The sequence below is a fragment of the Lepidothrix coronata genome, unplaced genomic scaffold (assembly GCF_001604755.1).
Source record: "Lepidothrix coronata isolate B3197 unplaced genomic scaffold, Lepidothrix_coronata-1.0 Scaffold21, whole genome shotgun sequence".
NCBI lineage: Eukaryota > Metazoa > Chordata > Aves > Passeriformes > Pipridae > Lepidothrix > Lepidothrix coronata.
Window position 1 is genome coordinate 2,191,744 of NW_016690201.1, and position 20,171 is coordinate 2,211,914.

At 38.1% G+C, this 20,171-nt stretch overlaps 1 protein-coding gene across 1 annotated transcript in view; it reads left to right on the forward strand.

Annotated features, from left to right (window-relative positions):
* The first annotated feature begins 371 nt into the window (after positions 1-371).
* Positions 372-20,171, forward strand: part of TMPRSS7 (transmembrane protease, serine 7) — a 30,227-nt gene continuing 10,427 nt past the window's right edge. The window contains 11 exon segments of the mRNA XM_017807880.1: positions 372-488; positions 490-582; positions 2,814-3,006; positions 3,696-3,826; positions 6,005-6,072; positions 7,106-7,299; positions 8,177-8,215; positions 11,797-12,025; positions 13,364-13,494; positions 14,725-14,837; positions 16,444-16,550. Coding sequence (XP_017663369.1) covers positions 372-488; positions 490-582; positions 2,814-3,006; positions 3,696-3,826; positions 6,005-6,072; positions 7,106-7,299; positions 8,177-8,215; positions 11,797-12,025; positions 13,364-13,494; positions 14,725-14,837; positions 16,444-16,550 — 1,415 coding nt within the window.

Here is a 20,171-nt window from a genome sequence, read left to right on the forward strand (position 1 = left end):
AAATAACCAAATTTGAGTGTTCAACAGATCCGTTATAAAATTCTAGAAGAGAGTCAAAATGCTCCTCTTGGTTTGCAGTTATCTACTATTTGCAATACACTTACCCAAGGTGCCTGTATTTATTTTCCTTCTTTTGACATGTTTTTGCTTTCATATTTATGTTTTGCTTGCTACTTTTCTTGTTCATGAAACTAATTTTGTGAAATTTTAGTGTAGTATAGATTTTGGCACTGTGATTTTATCTTTTAACAAGATGGAGTCTATTTCAGCATTGAAAATACCGTGAAAAACCTGTTTTAAGTAGTCTGACTTGGAAGTCTAAAGTTACATGATAGCAGCCTTCTAACATTCACAAAGGTGCAACAGGGCAGATGAGATTACAATTGGAAACTCATCAAAGTAAATTGATGCCTCTTTTGGTCCTGGACATTGCTGTTAGCTGTCTTCAGCTTCAGAGGTAGAAGTGGTGCTTGAAGAAAGGTGCAAAGCTCTTTTTCAGCTTAGACAAGTGATAAAATTAATTCTGCTGGAATGGATGGAAAAAATGATGACCCAACAGCTAAACCTGAGGATGAAGGAAGTGTAAGTAGGTGACTTAAGCATTCTTGATTTTATGTGCTTCTTGACACTATTAGATCTCTTGTGATCTGATTATCAAGTATTAACCTTAACATCATGGCTAGATTTGACATTTGAAAATGTCAACGTGTGTTTGCATATCTTTAGATTGCTAATAATATGAATTTTTAGACAATTGAAATAATGAACACGTCAGTGCGACAATATGAAAAGTTTATATTGGTGTCATGGCAGCAGGTTTTCAACAAAGAAGTCAAATTCTAGACAAAAAGGCAACATTAAAGTAGGCAAAGTGTTTTGCTTTTCCCTGAGAAAATGCAGCAGGGGATTATTGCATGAGTGTTAACTCATGACAAAGAAGTAATTAAATAATTCAGTGTATGGTGATAGTCAAATTACAGCTTTAGATGGAAACCAATTCTAGAATACAAGAACTAAGTTCCAGTAGGGAGGAAAGGTGAATTAGGAATTATGGCCCTTACTGAGGGAAGGGAGCAGCTTAATTTTGCCTTGGTTTTCCTTTCTATAAGATGTCTATGGCAGACTATTATTACCTAGGAAAATATAGATAATGTAGCACACAGCATTAAGTATTCCTGCGAATCCTGCATAGCAGAGAACTTTGCCATGCAAACTTTGATACATGAAGTGCATTTTTTAAAAAAAATGAAGTTAGAATTGCAGTAATGGCAATGAAGATGTTAGTTGTTTCAAGTTCATACTTATAGTCCAGTTATGTCAATCTAGTGCAGTTTTTAATGGTCCTTGACACAACCCAGTTTTTAAGAAGAAGTCTGGCTGGTTAGGTCCATAGCTGCAAAGAGGACTGAAATGGGAAAACTTAGATATAAAATATTATTGGGGGAATCTTGACTGAAGTGGCCCAAAGTTCAGATGTCAGAGCCAAGCGTTTTTTGAGCTGCCTCAAGCTGTCCTATTGGACACCTGAATGTATACAGGAACTTTACCTGACAGTGAGGAGCCTTAAACAAACAGGTAGTTTGATTTGCATTCTTAAAGAGGCATGTACTTGATAAGGTTTTTAAAAATTATGGCAGATGGGTAAATTGAGTGGAGAACACACCAAACAAGTGCAGTTTATTAGCCAGATAGAAGATATTAGTCTGAAATCTTCCAGTTCTGTGTTTTCAGGTTTTGCTTGAGGAAATTTTAAAGGGTATTACTGGGTCTTGTTACTTGTTATTACTTATTGCCAAGCTTTCTTTGGACATCCTCCATTCTGAGGTCAAAGACTGCTATCTGCTGTATTTGACTATGGGATCAGTAGGATATTTCTGGTGATGTTTCTTATGCTACCTCTGTAAGGATACACAGAGCTCTCTTCTTGAGACCATTGCTAGTGCATAATATCAGAGAAATATTAGAAAAATTTATGTTGATGGGGATTTCTGAATGTTTTTAATTTTTTAAAAAAACAGGGCTAACATCAAAACCAACAGATTTCTTGGGACATTGATCCACTGAGTTTTGAATACCCCTAGGGCTGGAGGTTCCCTGAGCTCTCTGGGCATGGCTCACACGCGTGGCCCTCATGATGAAATACGTTCTTCCCTCTCCTCCACTCTAGCTGGAATTTCCCCTGCTGCTGTATGTGACTGTTGTGACTGTCTCTTCACTGTTCATCAGTGAGAAAAGTGTGTCTCTGTCTTTTCCATAACTCACTTTAGATAAGGAAATCTATCATTAGGTTTACTCACACTGTATTTACCTTCTTGCCTCTAACTGAACAACCCCAGGGCTCTCAACTTTTTGCTGCACATCCCTTCAACCCCTTACTGCTTGGTGACCTTCCCCTGGAATCACACTGGATTATCTTATACTCGTGGGCCAAAAACTGGACACGGATGTGGATCTTCTACTTTTGGGCAAAAGGAAACAACTACTTATTGTGAAATAACCTACAACGCTACTTTTGCAAATGGCTAGTAGTTATGCTTGTCATCTCCTGTGTGACAAGCTCCATCAACATATGGATTTTGTAGCCACTGTATTAAACTTGACATCCCACAATGATGTCAACTTAGGAGTGAAATGCAAGTGTCTTGAAGGAAGGCCCTTGCTTTCTGACTGGAGTCTTAAACTGCTGCTAAGTTAGTTACAGTTATGTACATGCAGTAACAGGCAAATGTATGTGGGAATCTCTTCTAGTTGTTGGTCCATCAATTGCTGTTAGAAATGTTCCACATTTTTTGTTGTCTTTCACCTTATTTTAGGTAGCCAACATTTCAGTCCAAATGGTATCTGCAGAAGATAAGTTGGCAAAGAGGATTCTGGCAAGGAAAAAACATGCCAAATTGAAGAAAAAAGATAAGTTGCTGTGGAATTTTCAAAACAAAATAATTCTCTTTACCCTCATTCTATTCATTTTAGGAGTTGTAACCTGGACATTACTGTGGCTCTTCATTGGTGAGTTCCTGAAAGCTCAAGCCAATTTCATACATCCCTATCCTCAGTAGTACTTTCAGCTGTTTCTAAAAAAAACATAGTACTTCTTGTGTGTCTTTGTTAAAGACTTAACAAGTAATTATAAGAGCAGGCATTGCTGATGGCTTTAGGGAGTGTGACTTTTTTTTTAAGTGTTATGCAAAACATTTTTATGTGCAAGTTGATTGTGCAGACTTGACAGTTTCTATGAGCTTGATTGCTCAGAAATTTTGCCTTTCACTGTGTTTCTTGGCCTTATGAAATCCAAGTCCTTTATCTTGTATGCAAAATAGAATTAAAGAAATAAAAGGGGATTAAAAAGCACATGTCTAATTGGGCATTAAAAACTATGTTTTCCTCTTTGGACTCTTGATGCTAATACTGCCTCGGGTTCCTTAGAGATGCTTCAGAATCTGGATGTTGATACTGCCTTCATTATGCTGGCTCGTTTGTATAGTGGTATCTTATCTTCTGTGTAGGGAACAGGTGCTCAATAAACCATATTTTGTATACATCTATAGCAGTTTGGCTATAAAAAGTGCAGTGTTCTTTTGGTAGCTGTTTCCACTGTAAGGCCAAATAGATTCATTTGGTTTAGAAGTTAATAAAAAAAACACACCTTATTGTTATTGGGAGGAAAAAAAAAAGGTTGTCTTCTTTGTTTCTTGCAGTTCAGGCAGAAAACAAAGATGCACTGTATTTTGTTGGACTGTTTCGTGTTGCCAACATAGAGTTTCTCCCAGAATATAGGCAAAAAGAGTCAAAGGAATTCCTCTCCATGGCACAGACTGTGCAACATGTGGTAAGATGAGCGTGTTGCTTGGTTAGTAAAGATTAGAGCTGTGAACAAAAGGTGGGACATTTGGGTGCCATTGAGTCTGTTGTGGTGTTCTGCTTCCCACCTTTTCCCCCTCAGAGGATTATGTGCAAAGAGTGGCTTTCTGGAGGTATGAAGGAACTGACTGCTTTCAGCTTGTTAATCACAGACTCAGTTCTGAATAGGTCTCTTTGGCTTCTACATTTTACTAAAAATTTTATGTATTTTCCCCCACAAATCGGGATCTATGAAGAGAACTCTGCAAAAGTCTTTTAAAACTTAATTGCCACTTTTGAGACATTGAACTGATGAAGTCTTTTGCATTTAAATTGACATCTTCTGCCAGTCTTCTGCCTTAAAGCATCTATAATTACCCCAGAGCTCCCAAACATATTTACATTTACATTTCCTTCTGATGCTAGGTATTCTAAAGGCCATTATTTTTCCCGAACACCTTACATCAGTCAATGCAGAGATAGCACTCTGTTGGTAGGCAGTTAAAGCTGCTCCACAGTGGGGAAAAAGGGGATGGGAATCTTAGTTAAAAGGGAATGTGACTTTGAAGACATTTGGTGTAGGGATCAAAAATACTTTAATGCAGCAGGAAATGTAGCACTGTCCACATAAGGATTCAAACAATGGTATGAAAACTGCTAAACAAATAACAAAGAAATGTCAGATGCAACCAAGAAATTTTTTAATAATTGCTAAGTTTTTGTCATAATATCAACTCATTTTCTCATTTTCCAGCTCTATTTCTCCTCCCTCCCCCTAGCTGGTTCACAAAAGACTTGAAAGTTGACTGTCTAGTTTTCCCAGTCCTGCATGTTAATGACTGAAGCGCTTTCAGGAGGGGTAGCAGATAACCAGTGCAGGGCACATCCTTCACCTGCACTCCATGGAGCAGCTCTAACCTGATGTAAGCCCTGTGTGTTGCTCTTGTCCCAGAGCATCCTGCCCTTGTCACACAGAGGTGTCAGAAAGAAGGTGTTGAGCTGCCAGTGTCACCACCTCCTACTTGAATGTAACTTGAAGTCTATTTTTTATGTGTAAATTTTGCCTGAACTCACCTATGGATTTTGCAAAGCTGAAGCTGAGCTTTGTGCCAACCTTTAATATTGCTAAAGTTGTTAGTAGGGAAGTGGGGGATTTGGGATTTTGTTTGGGTTTTCGCCTTGAAACATTTTTGTTCATGGTTACTGGCCCAGAGACCAAAAGTGGTAGTAGAAGAATGTCTCAAGATAGATTCCTTTTCTCTTTTGTAGTGACAGTAATATATAAAATCCCTTGTAGCCTAATCTGGAGAAAAAATTGAAGTCCACCCATTTTATTTAGGCCATTGAAAGTATTGTTCAAACTTCCTGTGTCAAACATTAATAGGGATTTATATTGATGTGATTTTTGCTTCAAAATAACCCAAGGCCATCCCACAGCATGAAACAGGCAGAGATTTTGCTTCTCCACACATTTTATACTGTGTGTATTGGAAAGAAATACACTAGTACTGAACTGTTGATGAAGAAAATAGACACAAACTGAATCAAAATGCAAGAAATTCCACACAAACAGAGAAAAAGAGCTCTTTAGCTGTGAGGGTAATCAAACACTAAAGCAGTTTTCCAGGGAGGCTGTGGAGTCTCCATTCTTGGAGATATTCAACTGGAAACATCCCCGAGCAACAAGGTGTAGTTGACCCTGCTTTGAGCACTGAGATGGTCTCCAGAGGTCCCTTCTCTGATTCAGTGGAAAAAACCCTGTGCTGCTCATTGCACTTCAGTAGCAACACAAAGAATGGTACAAGCGTGGGCACATTTCTTGAAGTTTGGCCCTAAGTTTCAGCATCAGCACAGGGAAACCCTTTGCATTTGGAATTTGCTGGGCAAAGAATGTGCACCTTTTTCAAAACTCATTTATTTGGAAAAAACATTGCTGTACCCTTCAGCTGGCCATGGGCAGATGATCTGATGTTTCCTGGGAATATTGGACTTGTTATAAACAGCTGGTCTTCTGCTCTGCCTGGCTTGGCTGATGTATGTCTGGAAATACTTGCATGTTGCATAGTTTTGGAGGAAAATAGGATGTTCTTAGGAAAGGCCAGACATATACCATTTCTAGGTAGGACTGACTTTCAGAAATGCTAAATCTTTCTACCTTCTCTTTCAGATGAACTTGGTCTACACAACCTCTTCTTTCTCCAAATTTTATAAGCAGTCCACTGTTTCAGAAGTCAGGTAAAACTGCAGTTAATGTAATTGCCTTTCTGCCAGGTAGGATATAATGTAATGAGCCCACAAGAGAAGCCTATTTTTTGGTGGTTATGATATGATGTCTTTGCTATGTACTTGTACTGATAGCAAAATACACTGATAACCTATAGGAATTCACTTAACAAAAGTAAGGGCAAACTAAAGTCATATAAGCAGTTCCTTGTCTGCCAGGAGTACAATCTAAAACGAACAAAATAATGTCTTTAAAGAGGATTGGTGATACTTTGACCAATAGGTCACATGGAATTTTAACCAGTTAAACATGCTATTGAAGTACAACTCTGTGTTATTGACTAAGTCACACATATTTTGTAAGTAATTTATTGATATAAAACTCTTTTCTACTGACAGAAGGGGAAAATCTCTATACTGCAATAGAGTACCCTTACTCTAATATTAGGTTTTCAATTAATATTAAAAGTTTAGTTATTACCATCCTCTTGAATCAAATACAATTTTGGTTCAGGTAGAGGAGTTTCTAGGGTACATTTGTTTTAATGATTTTTCTCCCCACCTGAAGGTAAAGATTGGGGTGACTATACATCTCTAATGTGTTACCTAAATAGTCTAGAAACTGTTTCTTGTATACCACAGCACACAGTACAGGGTGAAATGCATACCAGTGCAGAGTTCTGCACTGGTATTTCTGGAGATAATTCTATTTCTGTTCTACTATTTCTGTTTTGACTTTTAGGAGATAATTCAGCCCTAATTCAAGTAGATAATATCATTTCCATAGATCTCAAAAGTCAGGAGCCCTCAGGAAATCAACGTACTGAAGATTCCCAACTGGATATGAAGAGTGTGTTTTGGTGTTTTGGGCTTCTTTCCCCCTCCCCCTCCAAGAGGAAAATACACGTTCAGTGTGTTAATGTAATTAGGAAAGATGAAAATGAGCCATACACTTCTAAATTTGTACTTCAGAAGTTTGGGCAAAAAGTCTAGTCGTCAGAGAACTTTCAACATGATGATAATCTGTAGGACCTCTTTCTTTCAGTAACAACAACAATGGAGGCCTTCTTATTCATTTCTGGATCGTATTTGTGGTACCACAGGCGAAGGGCCAAGTGCTGTGTGAGGATTGTGTGGCTGCCATTTTAAAGGATTCTATTCAGACAAGTATCATTAACAGGACTTCGGTGGGAAGTCTTCAGGGCCTTGCAGTCGACATGGACTCTATTGTACTAAGTGGTTAGTATTAGCACATACCCATATCCCAGAGGAAACACTTTGTTAAGCAAACATTTCTACCTTGGAGTAGCAAATTCTGTAAATAAACTAAAAGTTTTATCCTACATTTTTAGCTTCTAATACTAAATTTATAATTTAAAAAAAAAAGAGAGAGAGAAAAGGAAAATAAAACCCCAGATCTGAGGTCAAAAAGTGTCCTTGTAAACAGTGATTGTAAAACTTCCTTTGAGTACTTGGAATGCTTATGTTCATAGTCAGGAGCTAAGACTGACGCTTTGTAGGCAGCTCACTCTGTGACTTTAAAAGTATAAAAAGATGAAGGGTTAAGTTTTCGACATGGATCAAACTTTAGTCCCCACACTGTAAATGAGACTCTTGTCATCCCTTTATTAAAAACTAAAAAACCGATAAAAAACCTGCCCCTTTGTTAAACAACTCTTGTGCCATTCCTGTCTGGGGAACAAATTAACGGTGTGAGATTCAAGTATCTGTCTGATGTATTTAGCTACAAAATGGTTTATGATTTTCAGTTCTATGAACATAGGATGGAACAACTCTGTCCAGCTGAAAGCTGATTAAGACTTTGTGGTCAAGGATGAGGAAATGACCCCCTGGGGTACCTCTGTCTTAGTTCTTTAATTGAATGACTGCTTAATTGACATGCAGTCTCTTCTTGCCTCAGGCACTGAGATGTCTGGGGACATGATACCTTTGAAGCTGCTTGCAGAATTTGCAGAAATAAAGGGTAGCCCCCCCTCATTAAGACATCTATTTTGTCCTGTGTGTTTAGTGTTAGGACTGAACTGTGATTGAATTAAACCCTGAATTCTGGATTTCAGGCAAACAAGAAGACTCACACAACTCTTTTTCTATGCAGCAGGTCTTCGGTCAGATTATTGGTCAACAACAGGAACAGGTAATTCAGCATTTTGGCAACTTCCTGGCAGTGGAGAGGTGGAGAACAAAGCTTTCAGTTCATGACTTAGACTCAAAGACACTGTTCAGTGTTAATTTAAGAGGGTTAAATTCAGCCTTGGTATTTAAGTCCTGACTTGCTATAAGAATGACCAAGAGTCTTGCACGTGACAAATATGGAAGCTATCTACCCTTAATTTGCCTGGTAAATTTTTTAGATGTACCTGGTGGCATGGTAGGAAATAAACTCAGGCAATTGTTTGCTATTCACTGTGTTGAACAAAGGATTAACCTTTTCTAAAGTGGACAGTAATGAATTTAATATGCTGAACAGTGGTAATGCTTTTGTCCACACTTTATCCTCCTTAATTCTCTTTCTCCAAGGTTAATGATGAGTTTTTCTTTTGAATTAATTTCCTAACAGTAATTAGTTTCAGCAGTCGAGTTTTGCAAGGGTTGTGGGAGACATAACTTGTATACCTGCTTGGTTTCATATTGTAAACCTCCCAGTAGGGTTCTTTGCCAGTGTGCAGAAACTTTACAAGAAGTTCAAAAGCACAGCACATCTATCTTCACTGTTATGTAGAGTTGGTACCTAGAAAAAACGTGCTACTAGGCTAAGCCATAGTATGCTGATCTGCTTTGATGCAGACACCTGATAGGTTTCTGTTGGGCCAGCAGTTGCCAAGCAGCTCAGTATGTTGGCCACCCTTGCTCTTTGACACAGACTGACTCTTTGTCTTGAGAAGTTGCACGGTTTCAGTTTTTGAGGGCTTTATACTCTCCTATGATTGTATTTTTCTTTTCTGAGACATTAACTTTTTGCACTTCTATCTGTGATTTTCACTCCTGTTATCTTGAAATGTTTTAGCTTGCATACTTTTTCAGAATTCAACAACTACTTTTGCCCATGCAGCCAAGTCAAGGTCTCCTAGTTCTGTGGTCCACAGGTGGACCTTGGGTCACACACCCTGGGCCATGGTTTGCAACATTTAGATTGCTATCAGCCCACGACTTCTCAAAACTCAGGTCAAGTTTGCTACAGCCTTCTCTTGTTCAAAACCTTTCCTGGCTTAAATTGCAAAGCATAACAATATTGATGTTTATCACATCTCATGACATGCATTTTACTTATATAAAAAAATTTTGCATATTGGTGGTTACTTGCATAGTGATTTAATTTCCCAGTTCAGTGTTCCAGTGCAGAGGAATTAGTACATTCAAAGCTTGTGTTTCAATTTATTGCAAAGTGCAGTTTCGAAAACAGAAGAAATTAAGAGGAGGATTTCAACACAAGTATGGATGCTAAGGGTTTTTTTAGGACTTACGTGTTATCTGTCACACAAAGGCAGAAGGATGTCCTGCCATATTCTAGACATCTTTCAGAGACTTGCTGTAGCCAACCACAAATGTCAGCTGGTATCTGTGGGAAGCATAGAGCTGGTATGCAATGAAGTTGCTAGGGAACAACAACATATTAGAGAAAATCTTATATTTGTGCAGTTTCATTTTCTGTGGTCCTTTAACTATGTCTGCTTAGGACTACAGAATATGGTGCAGTGGTGAAAGTGATCTTGCAGCAGCATACAAGGAATGTGTATTGCCTGGTTGTATTTTGAGAGCAGTGGAGTTAATTTTGGTATGAAGATGCACCTAGTCATTGGTTCAGGCACAGCACTGGAGTGCAGATTTATTGAAGAATCTTGTTGGAGAAGATGCTTGTAGAGATTCAGCTGATGCAAGAGACTTGCATTGCCATGGCATATGGCTATGCAGGGTTTGCTTGGGTAAAGATTTTTATCCAGCTTTCTTTTCAAACTAACATGCTTGCTCTACTTGTAGTTCCAGAGCTAGCTCTAAATTTTCTTCAACCCTGCTCCATACCAGCAGTGAGCTCATCATTACTTACTTAGTAAAAATAATGGTAGTCACATAATTCTAGAGATTATGATCAAAGCTGGTTTTGTTAAGGGTGACTAAATAAGCACAAATGACTATTATAAAAAGAACGTTATTGGGAAGAGATAAGAACAAGGAATAAGGAAGAACAATGGCCCAACCAAAGCTTTAAATAGTTATAACCGTAATTCAGTTGAACGGTATGTGACCCTTAGAGATTGTTCATAAACATTCATAGCATTAGTTTCAAGATTGTAAATTAGAAGTGGAAGTCAAACAAAGCCCGCCACTTCCTGTCTTGATTACTTGCTGGTTAAAAGGCCAGCATTTAATTTGAGTCAACAATTGGTAGGAAACATTCACAGTGTTCTAATTGAGGTTCCATGATAGTAACTATTTCAGAGACTTGTCTTCTTAATAGGCAGAAATTAATGCAAATATTTACTTTGGATCTTATTCTCCCTAATTTGCATTTTCCAATACAAAAAAAATCTGTAAGATTTTTGCTGACTGTGGGTTACAATATTGAATTTAAAAAAAGACCTCACTGTATTTGACTTGGAAGTTACAACTGTTTCAGCTTGATTGGAAAATTGGATGCAAGTAGCACAGTTTCCTGGTAGCCTTATCTTAATTATGACACAACTTTTTACCTTCTTTTTTTAATGTAAGTGTTGTGTAGGCTAGGTTGCCTCATTAGTATTTCAAAGCACTTCTGTTTCTAACAGTGATTTCTAATGCTGCAAATGTTTTCAAGACTCAACAGGACAAAGTCCTGGTTTGAATTAATTCTGATCCTGCTTTGAGCAGGACGATGAACAAGAAAGTCCTAGCAGTCCTTCCAAACTGAAGGAATTGGTGAATCTGAATTTATTGGTAGCACTTACAGCTCAAGTCATGATAAAACATTGAAAACCTTGACAGTTGAACAATAAAAAAACTGAAGTAATACAGTCATGTAGCTGCGTTTTTATTTTATTGATTATAAATATCCTAATGTCTGTAGGGGCAAGCAGTTGGTTTATGCCTTGAAAGTAGATGAACATTCCCCAGCAAACAATTTTTTAAGTAATTTATCCTATAGAGACTCTGCAGAACTTTGTTAGCTGCAAATTGTACAAAATGGCATTGCTTTAGTGCAAATACACTGCAAGAACTGAGTTACAGCACTGTTGGCCATGTTCTGTACTTTTATGAATAGACTTTTCCTTGACCACAGACGTGTAACTAAGGTGAAAACAGTGAGTGGCAAAGAAAACGAGAGAGAGATTCTTTACAAGGACAAGGGGGAATGGCTTTAAGCTGGAAAAAGGTAGGTTTGAGTTTAGAGTAAGAAGAAATTCTTTAGTGTGAGGGTGGTAAGGCACTGGCACAGGTTGCCCAGAGAAGCTGTAGATCCCTCATTCCTGGAAGCGTCCGAGGCCAGGTTGGAAGGGGCTTGGAGCAACCTGATTGAGTGGAAGGTGTCCCCTCTCCATGGCAGGAACTAGATTATCTCTTGTAACACAAACCACCTTATGATTCTGCAATTACGTTGTTTTCTGAGTTAGATATGCTTTCATATGTTGCTTTAGTTTAACATATGTCTTAGGTTTTTGGTTGTTTTTTTTTTTTTTAATGCCATGTGGATTTACGTGTTTTGGAGTGAGTGTGTCCAGTGTTGAAAATGTGACGTTTTCACAGGAACAAATTGTATGTATGATCTGTATGGTGATCGTCTACATGAGCACTTTCCTCTGGATATGCGGGCTGCCTCAGAGGGAACAATCTGCTATTTTAAGCTTATTGCATCTGTGGGCCATCTTATTCGCCTTTCAATAGTATCCCTCCAGATTGAAGCAGATAACTGCATCACTGACTCACTAACCATTTATGACTCTCTGATGCCAATCAAAGATAAGATACTGTACCGGTGAGTATAAAGTTTCATTCATTGACTTTTTTTTTTTTCTTTCTTTCTTTTTTTTCCCCCTGAAGACTTGTCATTCGTATTTTTGGTAGGTTTTGTTTTGTTACAATTATTCTGATCTTCGCGTATTACTCACACGACACCTGGCAATTTTAAGTTTCTTACAAAAGTGGAAAACATGACATTAGTAATAAAAGAAATGGTAAAATATTCTTCAATTTTTTTTTTTTATTCTTCAACTAGAGTGCAGCTACAGAATTGTGAAAGTCACACATTACTGAGTGGAATTTTCTGTTTCTTATCAGGAAATAGATGTTAACTGAAAGTGAATGTCAAAATTTCCTCCCTTAAGCAAACTCTTCTTTTAGATAAAGATTAGTGCTCTTCATATGAAGACTGAAGTTCTAAAACTCAGTCTCATGATTTTTTACTTACTGGCACTAGTCAGTGCTTTTTTTAATCTGCTTTATTTGTTTAGAGGGTTTTTAAAACCTAGAGTTAAAGCTGTGATGGTTTGAGGGATGTGGACTACTACTTTTTTCTTTTCCTTCTGTCTTTTTAATGATCCAATATGCTTGTTTAGGGACTTTTTGCTTGAAATTCCGGATAACTAATTCCACAGGGCTCTGTCAGTCCAAAAGGAGAAGACAGCATTTCCATGAAGTAGATGAAGAGCTCAGTGTTTTCACCCCCGAAATCCTTTTCTCTGACCTGTCAGTCTGTTTATAAGCCTCAAAAACAGAGCATTGGCTTTTCAGTCCTCTTTGAGAGCTGCCCTCTACTCATCTCTCTCACCAGTTGACTTGTCTATGATACAGCAGATGGTGTTCACTTACATGTTAGTATCTGTAGAAGAGTGAAGATGTCTGCTAGGTAATGCATGTGGAACGAAACTTTTTTCATGAGACTAGTTGATTGGCTCAAGTTTTTAATTTGACTTGAAGAATAACTTTCTTGTCTTTCCCACTCCCCAAAAAGTGGATAAATCTGTTGGTCTAATTAAATAAGCTTTCTCTTCTCAACCCTTTCTTTAGTATTGGCTTCATTTACTTTTACTTGGAGTGAAGGCTGAAAGTCATTATCTCCTAGAGTAAACTGTTCCATATAAGTTTTCATGTCTACAATTTCTTTTTTTGGTAAGAAGTGATTTCCAATATTGGGTTTCTAACTGGCCTTGTAACAGGTACTTTTGCATTTAAGAGCATGGAGATTTTTACTAGATTTTCAAGTAGGTAAGATCTGAACCAGTGGAAAACTCATGCATAGAATGAGAGTAATATGTTAGGCTTTTTACTTTTTAGCTGATTTCTTATGTATGTGCTCTTCTTTCTTCCCCCTCAGAGCTTGTGAACCAGCTGATTCATTGGTGTCACTTGTGTCCACAAATAATCTCATGCTGGTAATGTTTAAGGCAGCACAAGTAAAGGAGCGTAAGGAATTCCATGGCTATTTTGAGGTCATTACCCAAGAAAGTAGGTTTGTTCTGTGTTTGGAAATGCGTTTATTGTTTCTATCCAAGATCCTGATGAGGGTGTCATGTTTCCGACTACAGATAAATGACTCCTATATTTCATATCCAGTTTTTTATAAATGTGTGTCTCTCTTCTTTGTCTCCTCTGCATTATTGAGCATCTCCCTTCCTCTTTAGTAATTTAATCTGAGCAGACTAGCTGTGAAGTGAAATAAGAAAGTAAAAGGCTGAAACCAGACCTGAATTCAGTTGGTGAGCACCGCAGTGTTCCAGTAGATGGAGCTGTTATTTCAGGTGTAGCACTGGCTTCTCTCCTGCGTTGCGACTCCGGGATCACGTTAAAGGTGGAGGGAGTTCAGCACTAAAAACTGCTCTCAGAAAATAAAACTTCAGTAGCTTTGTCTACATTTGCTATCGGTCCCTGACTCCTCATGAACACAAAGGAGTCAGTTAAGTTTGTGCATCAGGTCCATCACTTGCTTTTTATTACTTTAGTCGTTAAGAAGTGGTTAGATCATAATTAAAAATAGTACAAGGAATATCACACTAGCAGCACAAGGAGAAAAATCTAATACAATCCAGTGCAAGGAAATTCAAGTTGCTCAAAAAGGTGCTGCATACTTTCCATGTTGACAGTAATTAAGCATTAAAACACCATTATAAAAGCCTGTGATAAAATCTCCATCTTGAGTAACTTCAAGTTCAGGTCTGGGTGGGTTTGGTTCCTTGTTCATTTGTTTGGGTTTTGTTTGTTTAAATTCAGATCTGGGTTTTCTTTGTTGGTTTCTCTGGATGTGCTTTGTTTTTAATGAATTCTGTAAATCCATAAAAAAAGAAAATTTTGACTTCAGGAGGCTGATTAGTTTAGTACATTGTCCATTCCTCTTCTAGCTGGCTGCATTTTAAGACTAAAGATCCTTGTGTACTACTGCAGTGTGGACGTATTGATATGCTTGTTTGCCGCAAAATAATCAATATAAAACTTCACAATATTTTCTCCTGGTCTTGCAGAGCCCAGCAAGCACCCCTGGACTTTTAAATTCCTTGTCTTCTGTGTGCATCAATGGGAAGGGTCTCTTTTTACAAGTTGAACCCAGATAAATGTAACTCCAAATCTGCTCTGCTTTGCAGTGAAAGACTTCTGATAAATGTGGATGCTTTAGCCCACTGAGTAGCTTTACTGGAAGTAAATTTTAAATTTTGCCTCCTTTTTTTTTTCTTTTTCTCCTAGGGTGTGGAAAAGCAATAGTGACAAAAGAGAAAATTGGCTACGAAGGGAGTATCACAAGTCCCTATTACCCAAGCTATTATCCTCCAAAATGTCTTTGTGCATGGAACTTTCAGGTAACATGAATCTCTCTCCCTCTCTCAGGCACTTTAGTGTATTTTGGGCACACGGAGGTTACATAGAATCAATTGAGTAGGCAGTAACTACATCCTTACAAGTGTAGCAGTTTATAGAAATACCATAGCTGAATAGCTGGCTGTGCTCAGATGTTTTGTATAAGTTTTTTCTTTTTTCTTTTTCTGTGCATTTGTTCTTAAGAGAGAGAACATAGTTCCCAAGCTGTCTAGTTGTAAAGGTGAAGAGCTAAGTTTTGATGTTCAGCCTGCAGAATTACTTCACATCAGCAAATATAAGACTTGACTGTTTTTAACTCTCCTCTTCCCACTCTCAGAAATTTGGATGAAACTTGTGTACAAAAAACTCCTCTAACCTTGTTATTACTGCCACTTCTCTGATGTCTTCTCATATGTCTAATATGTTTAATTTGTCTTCAGGATAGTCTGTCCTATCTGCACAATCCCACAGACTTTTTTTAACTTGGTGTCCTTTTTCGGTGTCTTTTCAGGTACTTTCCTGAAAGCAAATTGCGAAAATTTCCATCAGTTTAAAAAAGTTTTGTCATGCCTTCTCTGTCATGAATATTTCTCTATTAGTGCTGCTAAAATTAGGGCTTGCCCTTCAGTGTTTTCTTCTCTAAGGAATATGGCAATAGATATGATGATGTCCACTATTTACCCATCTTTCTGCTTATGTTACTCATGACTTGTAAAGCTAGTCGTTGTCCATATTGAATCACACCAATAGAAATCAAGTCCAGCTAGCCATGACCTACAGCCTCTTCCTTTTCTAGAATGATAAGGTGTGGATTTTGGTTTGGGGGTTTTTTTTGCTAAATGTTATGTCTTTAGTTCACCTTGGACTTCTGAGGAAAAGGTTTCTAGGCGCTCAACATGGGCAACTTGCAAGAGTTATTGCTCAAACCAGTGTAATTTTCCAGTCATTCAATAACAAAACTTCCCTCATTTGCCAAATTATGTTTTCTGCAAGAGAGGAGGAGAAAAATTTTCATTTCTGGATTTTTGCCCTGAACCAGCCCTTGTTTTTAAATGAACATTGCCTTGTCTTGCAAAAAGGTTCTGTTCCTTTTAATAGAGGAACTTCTAACTAATTATGAACACTCATGATATTGCTGGGCTTAAAAATGTTTTGTAAAGTACTAAAGAATGCTTGGCTGAGCAGGTACTAGAAGAAGACTACAGTATTGTGCTAGAGGTAACACGACACAGTTATTCCATGCAGTATCTTAGCTCTTAAAGTCCAGTGGGTCTCTGTGTCCCTACACAAGTAAACTTGGCTGTGTTTGAGTGTTTTGGTCTTGATACAAATGCTGCTTTCTTTGGCCAGTGGCTTTCTGAAGATGAAAAGGCGATTGGCTAGAGGGGGAGAAAGCCTGCAGCTGTGGTGGGGCTGTGCCAGCCTTTGCTTTTACTCAAGACTGAATAGCTGGCATGTGTCTCAAGTGCTGGCTGCTGAGCTGGCTCAGAGCTCCCAGAGTGTGGCACTGCCAAGGTCTGTGATTGCTGAGATAAGTTTATAGACTTTTGTGGTTTATGTCCACAAAAGGAAAAAGACTCCTTTCACTGTCTTTCTTGTTCACAACAGACTCCACAGAAGAGCCTTGGTATAGCTCTGAAGTTTCATAACTATACCATCAGTGAGAAGAATATTAAAGGCTGTGAGCGAGGGTGGTGGAAAATTAATGAACACATGTAAGTATTTTGATACTCTTACATTAATAATCCATGCAGAAGTAAACCTTCCCGTTACTACTGCAGCTCACTCAGAAGGTTTCCACAAAAACAGAAATAACTCACTGCCTTGTCCTAGCATTCTTTCATTTTAGCTGATGATGTAACAGAATCTTTATTTTATATGTATGTATAATTTTGTATATACTTCTATTGAAAAGTACCAGAAACATGAAAACAAGAGCCTTTGGTACTCTCTGGAGAGAGAGAAATTGAAAGAATTGGGTGAAGATGGATGTCCTGTGAACCCTAAAATAATTCTGGGTTTTCTGGGGTCATGAACTGGGTCTGCTACAGACCTTTTAAGTGTAACTTAATTCTATAATTGCTCAAGAGGATGGCGAATCTAATTAACTTCTTGGTGAAAGCTGTTGCAATGAGATGATTGGGAAGAGAAGAGTAACTGCTTCCTCATTCCAGTCACTGGCTCTTGAAAGAGAAACTGCACATAGGATTTTTTATATTTTTTTAACTTTGTTCAAATGGAAACCTCTGTAAGATTATTCTTGAAACTGAGTTTCTGAACTCATTACCGAAACTAAGAAAAGTCAATTAGGCCTCTGAGTATAACTGAAAGAATTGCAAAGAGGAGAAAAACTTTCTCTACTCTTTGATACCATCTTCTAATTAGACAGATAAATTTTAATTTGAAGCTCTTAAAATTGTGTCTTGATGGAGATTGGTTGCTGGACTAGATGGGCACATAAAAACACCGGTCAAAACACAACACATTTGATGTGCTTGTGGGGTTTTTTTGTGTTCTTTTTATGATGGAATTGTAAGGATTCAGGATATTTGGGAGGGCTGAGATATCAAATAAAGGCAAAAACTGGATGAAAAAATGATAATGGGTTCATATTGTAAGGATTCTCTATCTAAAAGAGAAGTTTTTCAATAAGCCTACCAATTATACATTCCATAGAACGAAATGTCAGAGTGTAACACTTAGAAGTGCACTTAGGACTACTTTTGAAGTACTGCACAAGAACACATGTTCCTGATTTCTGTTGTAAGTTGCTGATAATATGTGTAGACTAAGACAAGATTTCCTTTGAAAGTGTCTCTTTCACTGAAAATAAGGCTTTTGAACTTCTGACTTTCTGTTCTGTGTTTACTTCTCAAGGAAAAATAGTATGATTTAAAGCATGAAATGTTGTGTTATTTTATTTTCTTTTTTCCCCATTTTAATGGTTAATGAAATGGGGATTGAGGGGACCCCACCTTTCAGCTTTCTGCAATTGCAGCTTATAGAATGCTGTTATCTCAGGTAAAAAAGGTTAAGAAGCTTCAGGATACTGATATTAGTAAAGACTCCTACTGAGAAGATGGTGCAGATAAGGTTCCTTCAGACCTTCAGGAACAGCTTTATCTACCCAGAGACACTGAACACAACCATACAGTTCTCCCTCGTTTTTCTTCCAGTGGACATACAGATGTTCCACTGCCTAGTCAAAGAAGTTAAAGCTGATGAACTGCTTTTGCTAAAATTCTCGGGGGCAGAAATATCAATGAGTCTCTGTAAGCAAAACATTAGAGGTTTATGTGAACACAGAGTTTGACAGTGCTTTACTGTTCTTAAAACTGTTGTTCCGACATCCCATTGTTTCTGCTACAGGATGCATGTATCTGCTCATCCCCATTCCCTCCTCAACATGTGGGACAGAATCCCCTTAATTAGTTTCTCTCAGTATCAATGGCACAGAGTTACAGATGGTGCGTTGCAACCTCCATTTGCCTTGGACATGGAGATATATGGTTAGTAAAACTCCAGCAGAAGGCTCCTAAAGATCAGTGGCTTTGTCTTACAAATCCCATGAGCATATGGCATTTTTCACTGTGTATAGGAGATGGGTCCCTCAGTGTACCTGTTTCAGCTCTTTCACAGATGGGCACAGATATCCTCTGCTTCTGGCGAGATGAGGTTGTTTTATGTGGCTGACAAGTGGTCAATGCAGAGTGCAACTGTTTTTAAAATGGTGCTAAGGTTTGTTGGAGGGAAGGTGTCAAAGTCACCGACAGAAGGAGAAATGCAGAAAATGTCCATGGGCTAATTGAGAGCAATCAGATGGTTAGATGGCATTCTGCTATGTACTTTGACAAGCTGGTTTAGGTTGGGAGCATTGGTGATGGACGTTAAAATGAGTGAGAATTAGACTTCCTGTAGTAGGAAGTCTGCACTCTGAGATTAGCCCAGTTGGTTAGAGCATGGTGCTAATAACAGCAAGGTTGTGGGTTTGATTCCTCTATGGACCATTCACTTAAGAGTTGGACCTGGTGATATTTGTGGGTCCTTTCCAACTCAGAATATTCTGTGTTCAACTCATAGACCTGGTAGATCTGGTGTTTTGGCTGTGGTTTTTTGTTGGCTTGGTTTTCCCTTTTCTGTTTGCTTGTTTGTTTGGTGGCTTGGTTTTTTTGTTGTTTGGTTTTTGTTTGTTGGTTGGTTTTTGTTTTTTTGATTTTTTTACAATTAATTTTTCTATAGTAGAAAGCTGTAAAATTAACTGGGTTTTTTTGCATCTGCATTCAGGATGTCTAGGCAGAGTCTACTTTTTAAATTATTTTCTTCCTTTATTTTTTTGCACTGCTGGAACAGAATCTCCTACATCTGTTAACAGGATGTTTCATTTTTGAAATCCCACCTCACTGGGATGCACAGGACACGTAGGCAACACCCGTCCACATGGAAATCACTGACCAATTTGTCTGCATTCGTTGACATGAAGAGTAGTCCTGGTGCAATGCCTGATGTGGCCAAAATACATGAGGGAAATATTTACCTCTGATTAATAGTCCACTAGTCCATTTAACAATACAACAATCCATTTTCATGTTCTTCGTGTTTATTCTAGCAGCAATGTGTGTCCTTGCAGTGCTGTCGAGCAAGCGTGTGTGCCAAGTGTGCTAAAAATCAATACTGCTGCTTCTGCTCTTAAATCTGTTTAGACTCATAAGTACTTTTTTTGGCAGGAATCTGAAAGATTTTCTTCTCATAAGTGCTGTATTTTTGAGGCAGTTTGTTGAACAGAGGAGGGGGTCCTTATTTCTGCCTCTAGAACAACCTGTACTGTCAATGTTCACTGGTTTAAAACTGTCTCCAATTTTTAAATAACGATCCAACAACCTTTTCCTTGTTAAACAGGTTTTGTTTGTTTGTTTTCATTTTGGGGTTTGGTTTTTTTGTGGTTTTGTTTGCTTGGGGTTTTTTTGTTGGGGGTTTTGTGAGGTTTTTTGTTTGTTTGTTTGGGGGGTTTTTTTGTATCCCCCCCATCTAGAGCTGCATCTAAATGCTAGTTGCAACATCTTTGATGGGAAGGGATATTAGAATTCATTAGCAGTGGATGAATTAAATGTTTACTGATATCAGGGAACATTTAGGTTTCTCTCAACCAGGTGGTGCCTAGGCTGAAGTCCAAGGAACCTCTTTGCCAAAATGACAGCTTGAAGTAGATTATTTTTAAGACTAGTTATTTGAAGGCATGACATTCAAAGGTAAATTTCCAGAATGTTTATAGTGGAGGAAAGCTAGGTGACTACTTAAGAATATTTTCAGTTTCTGTAAATCTATTCCCCTCTGCCTTA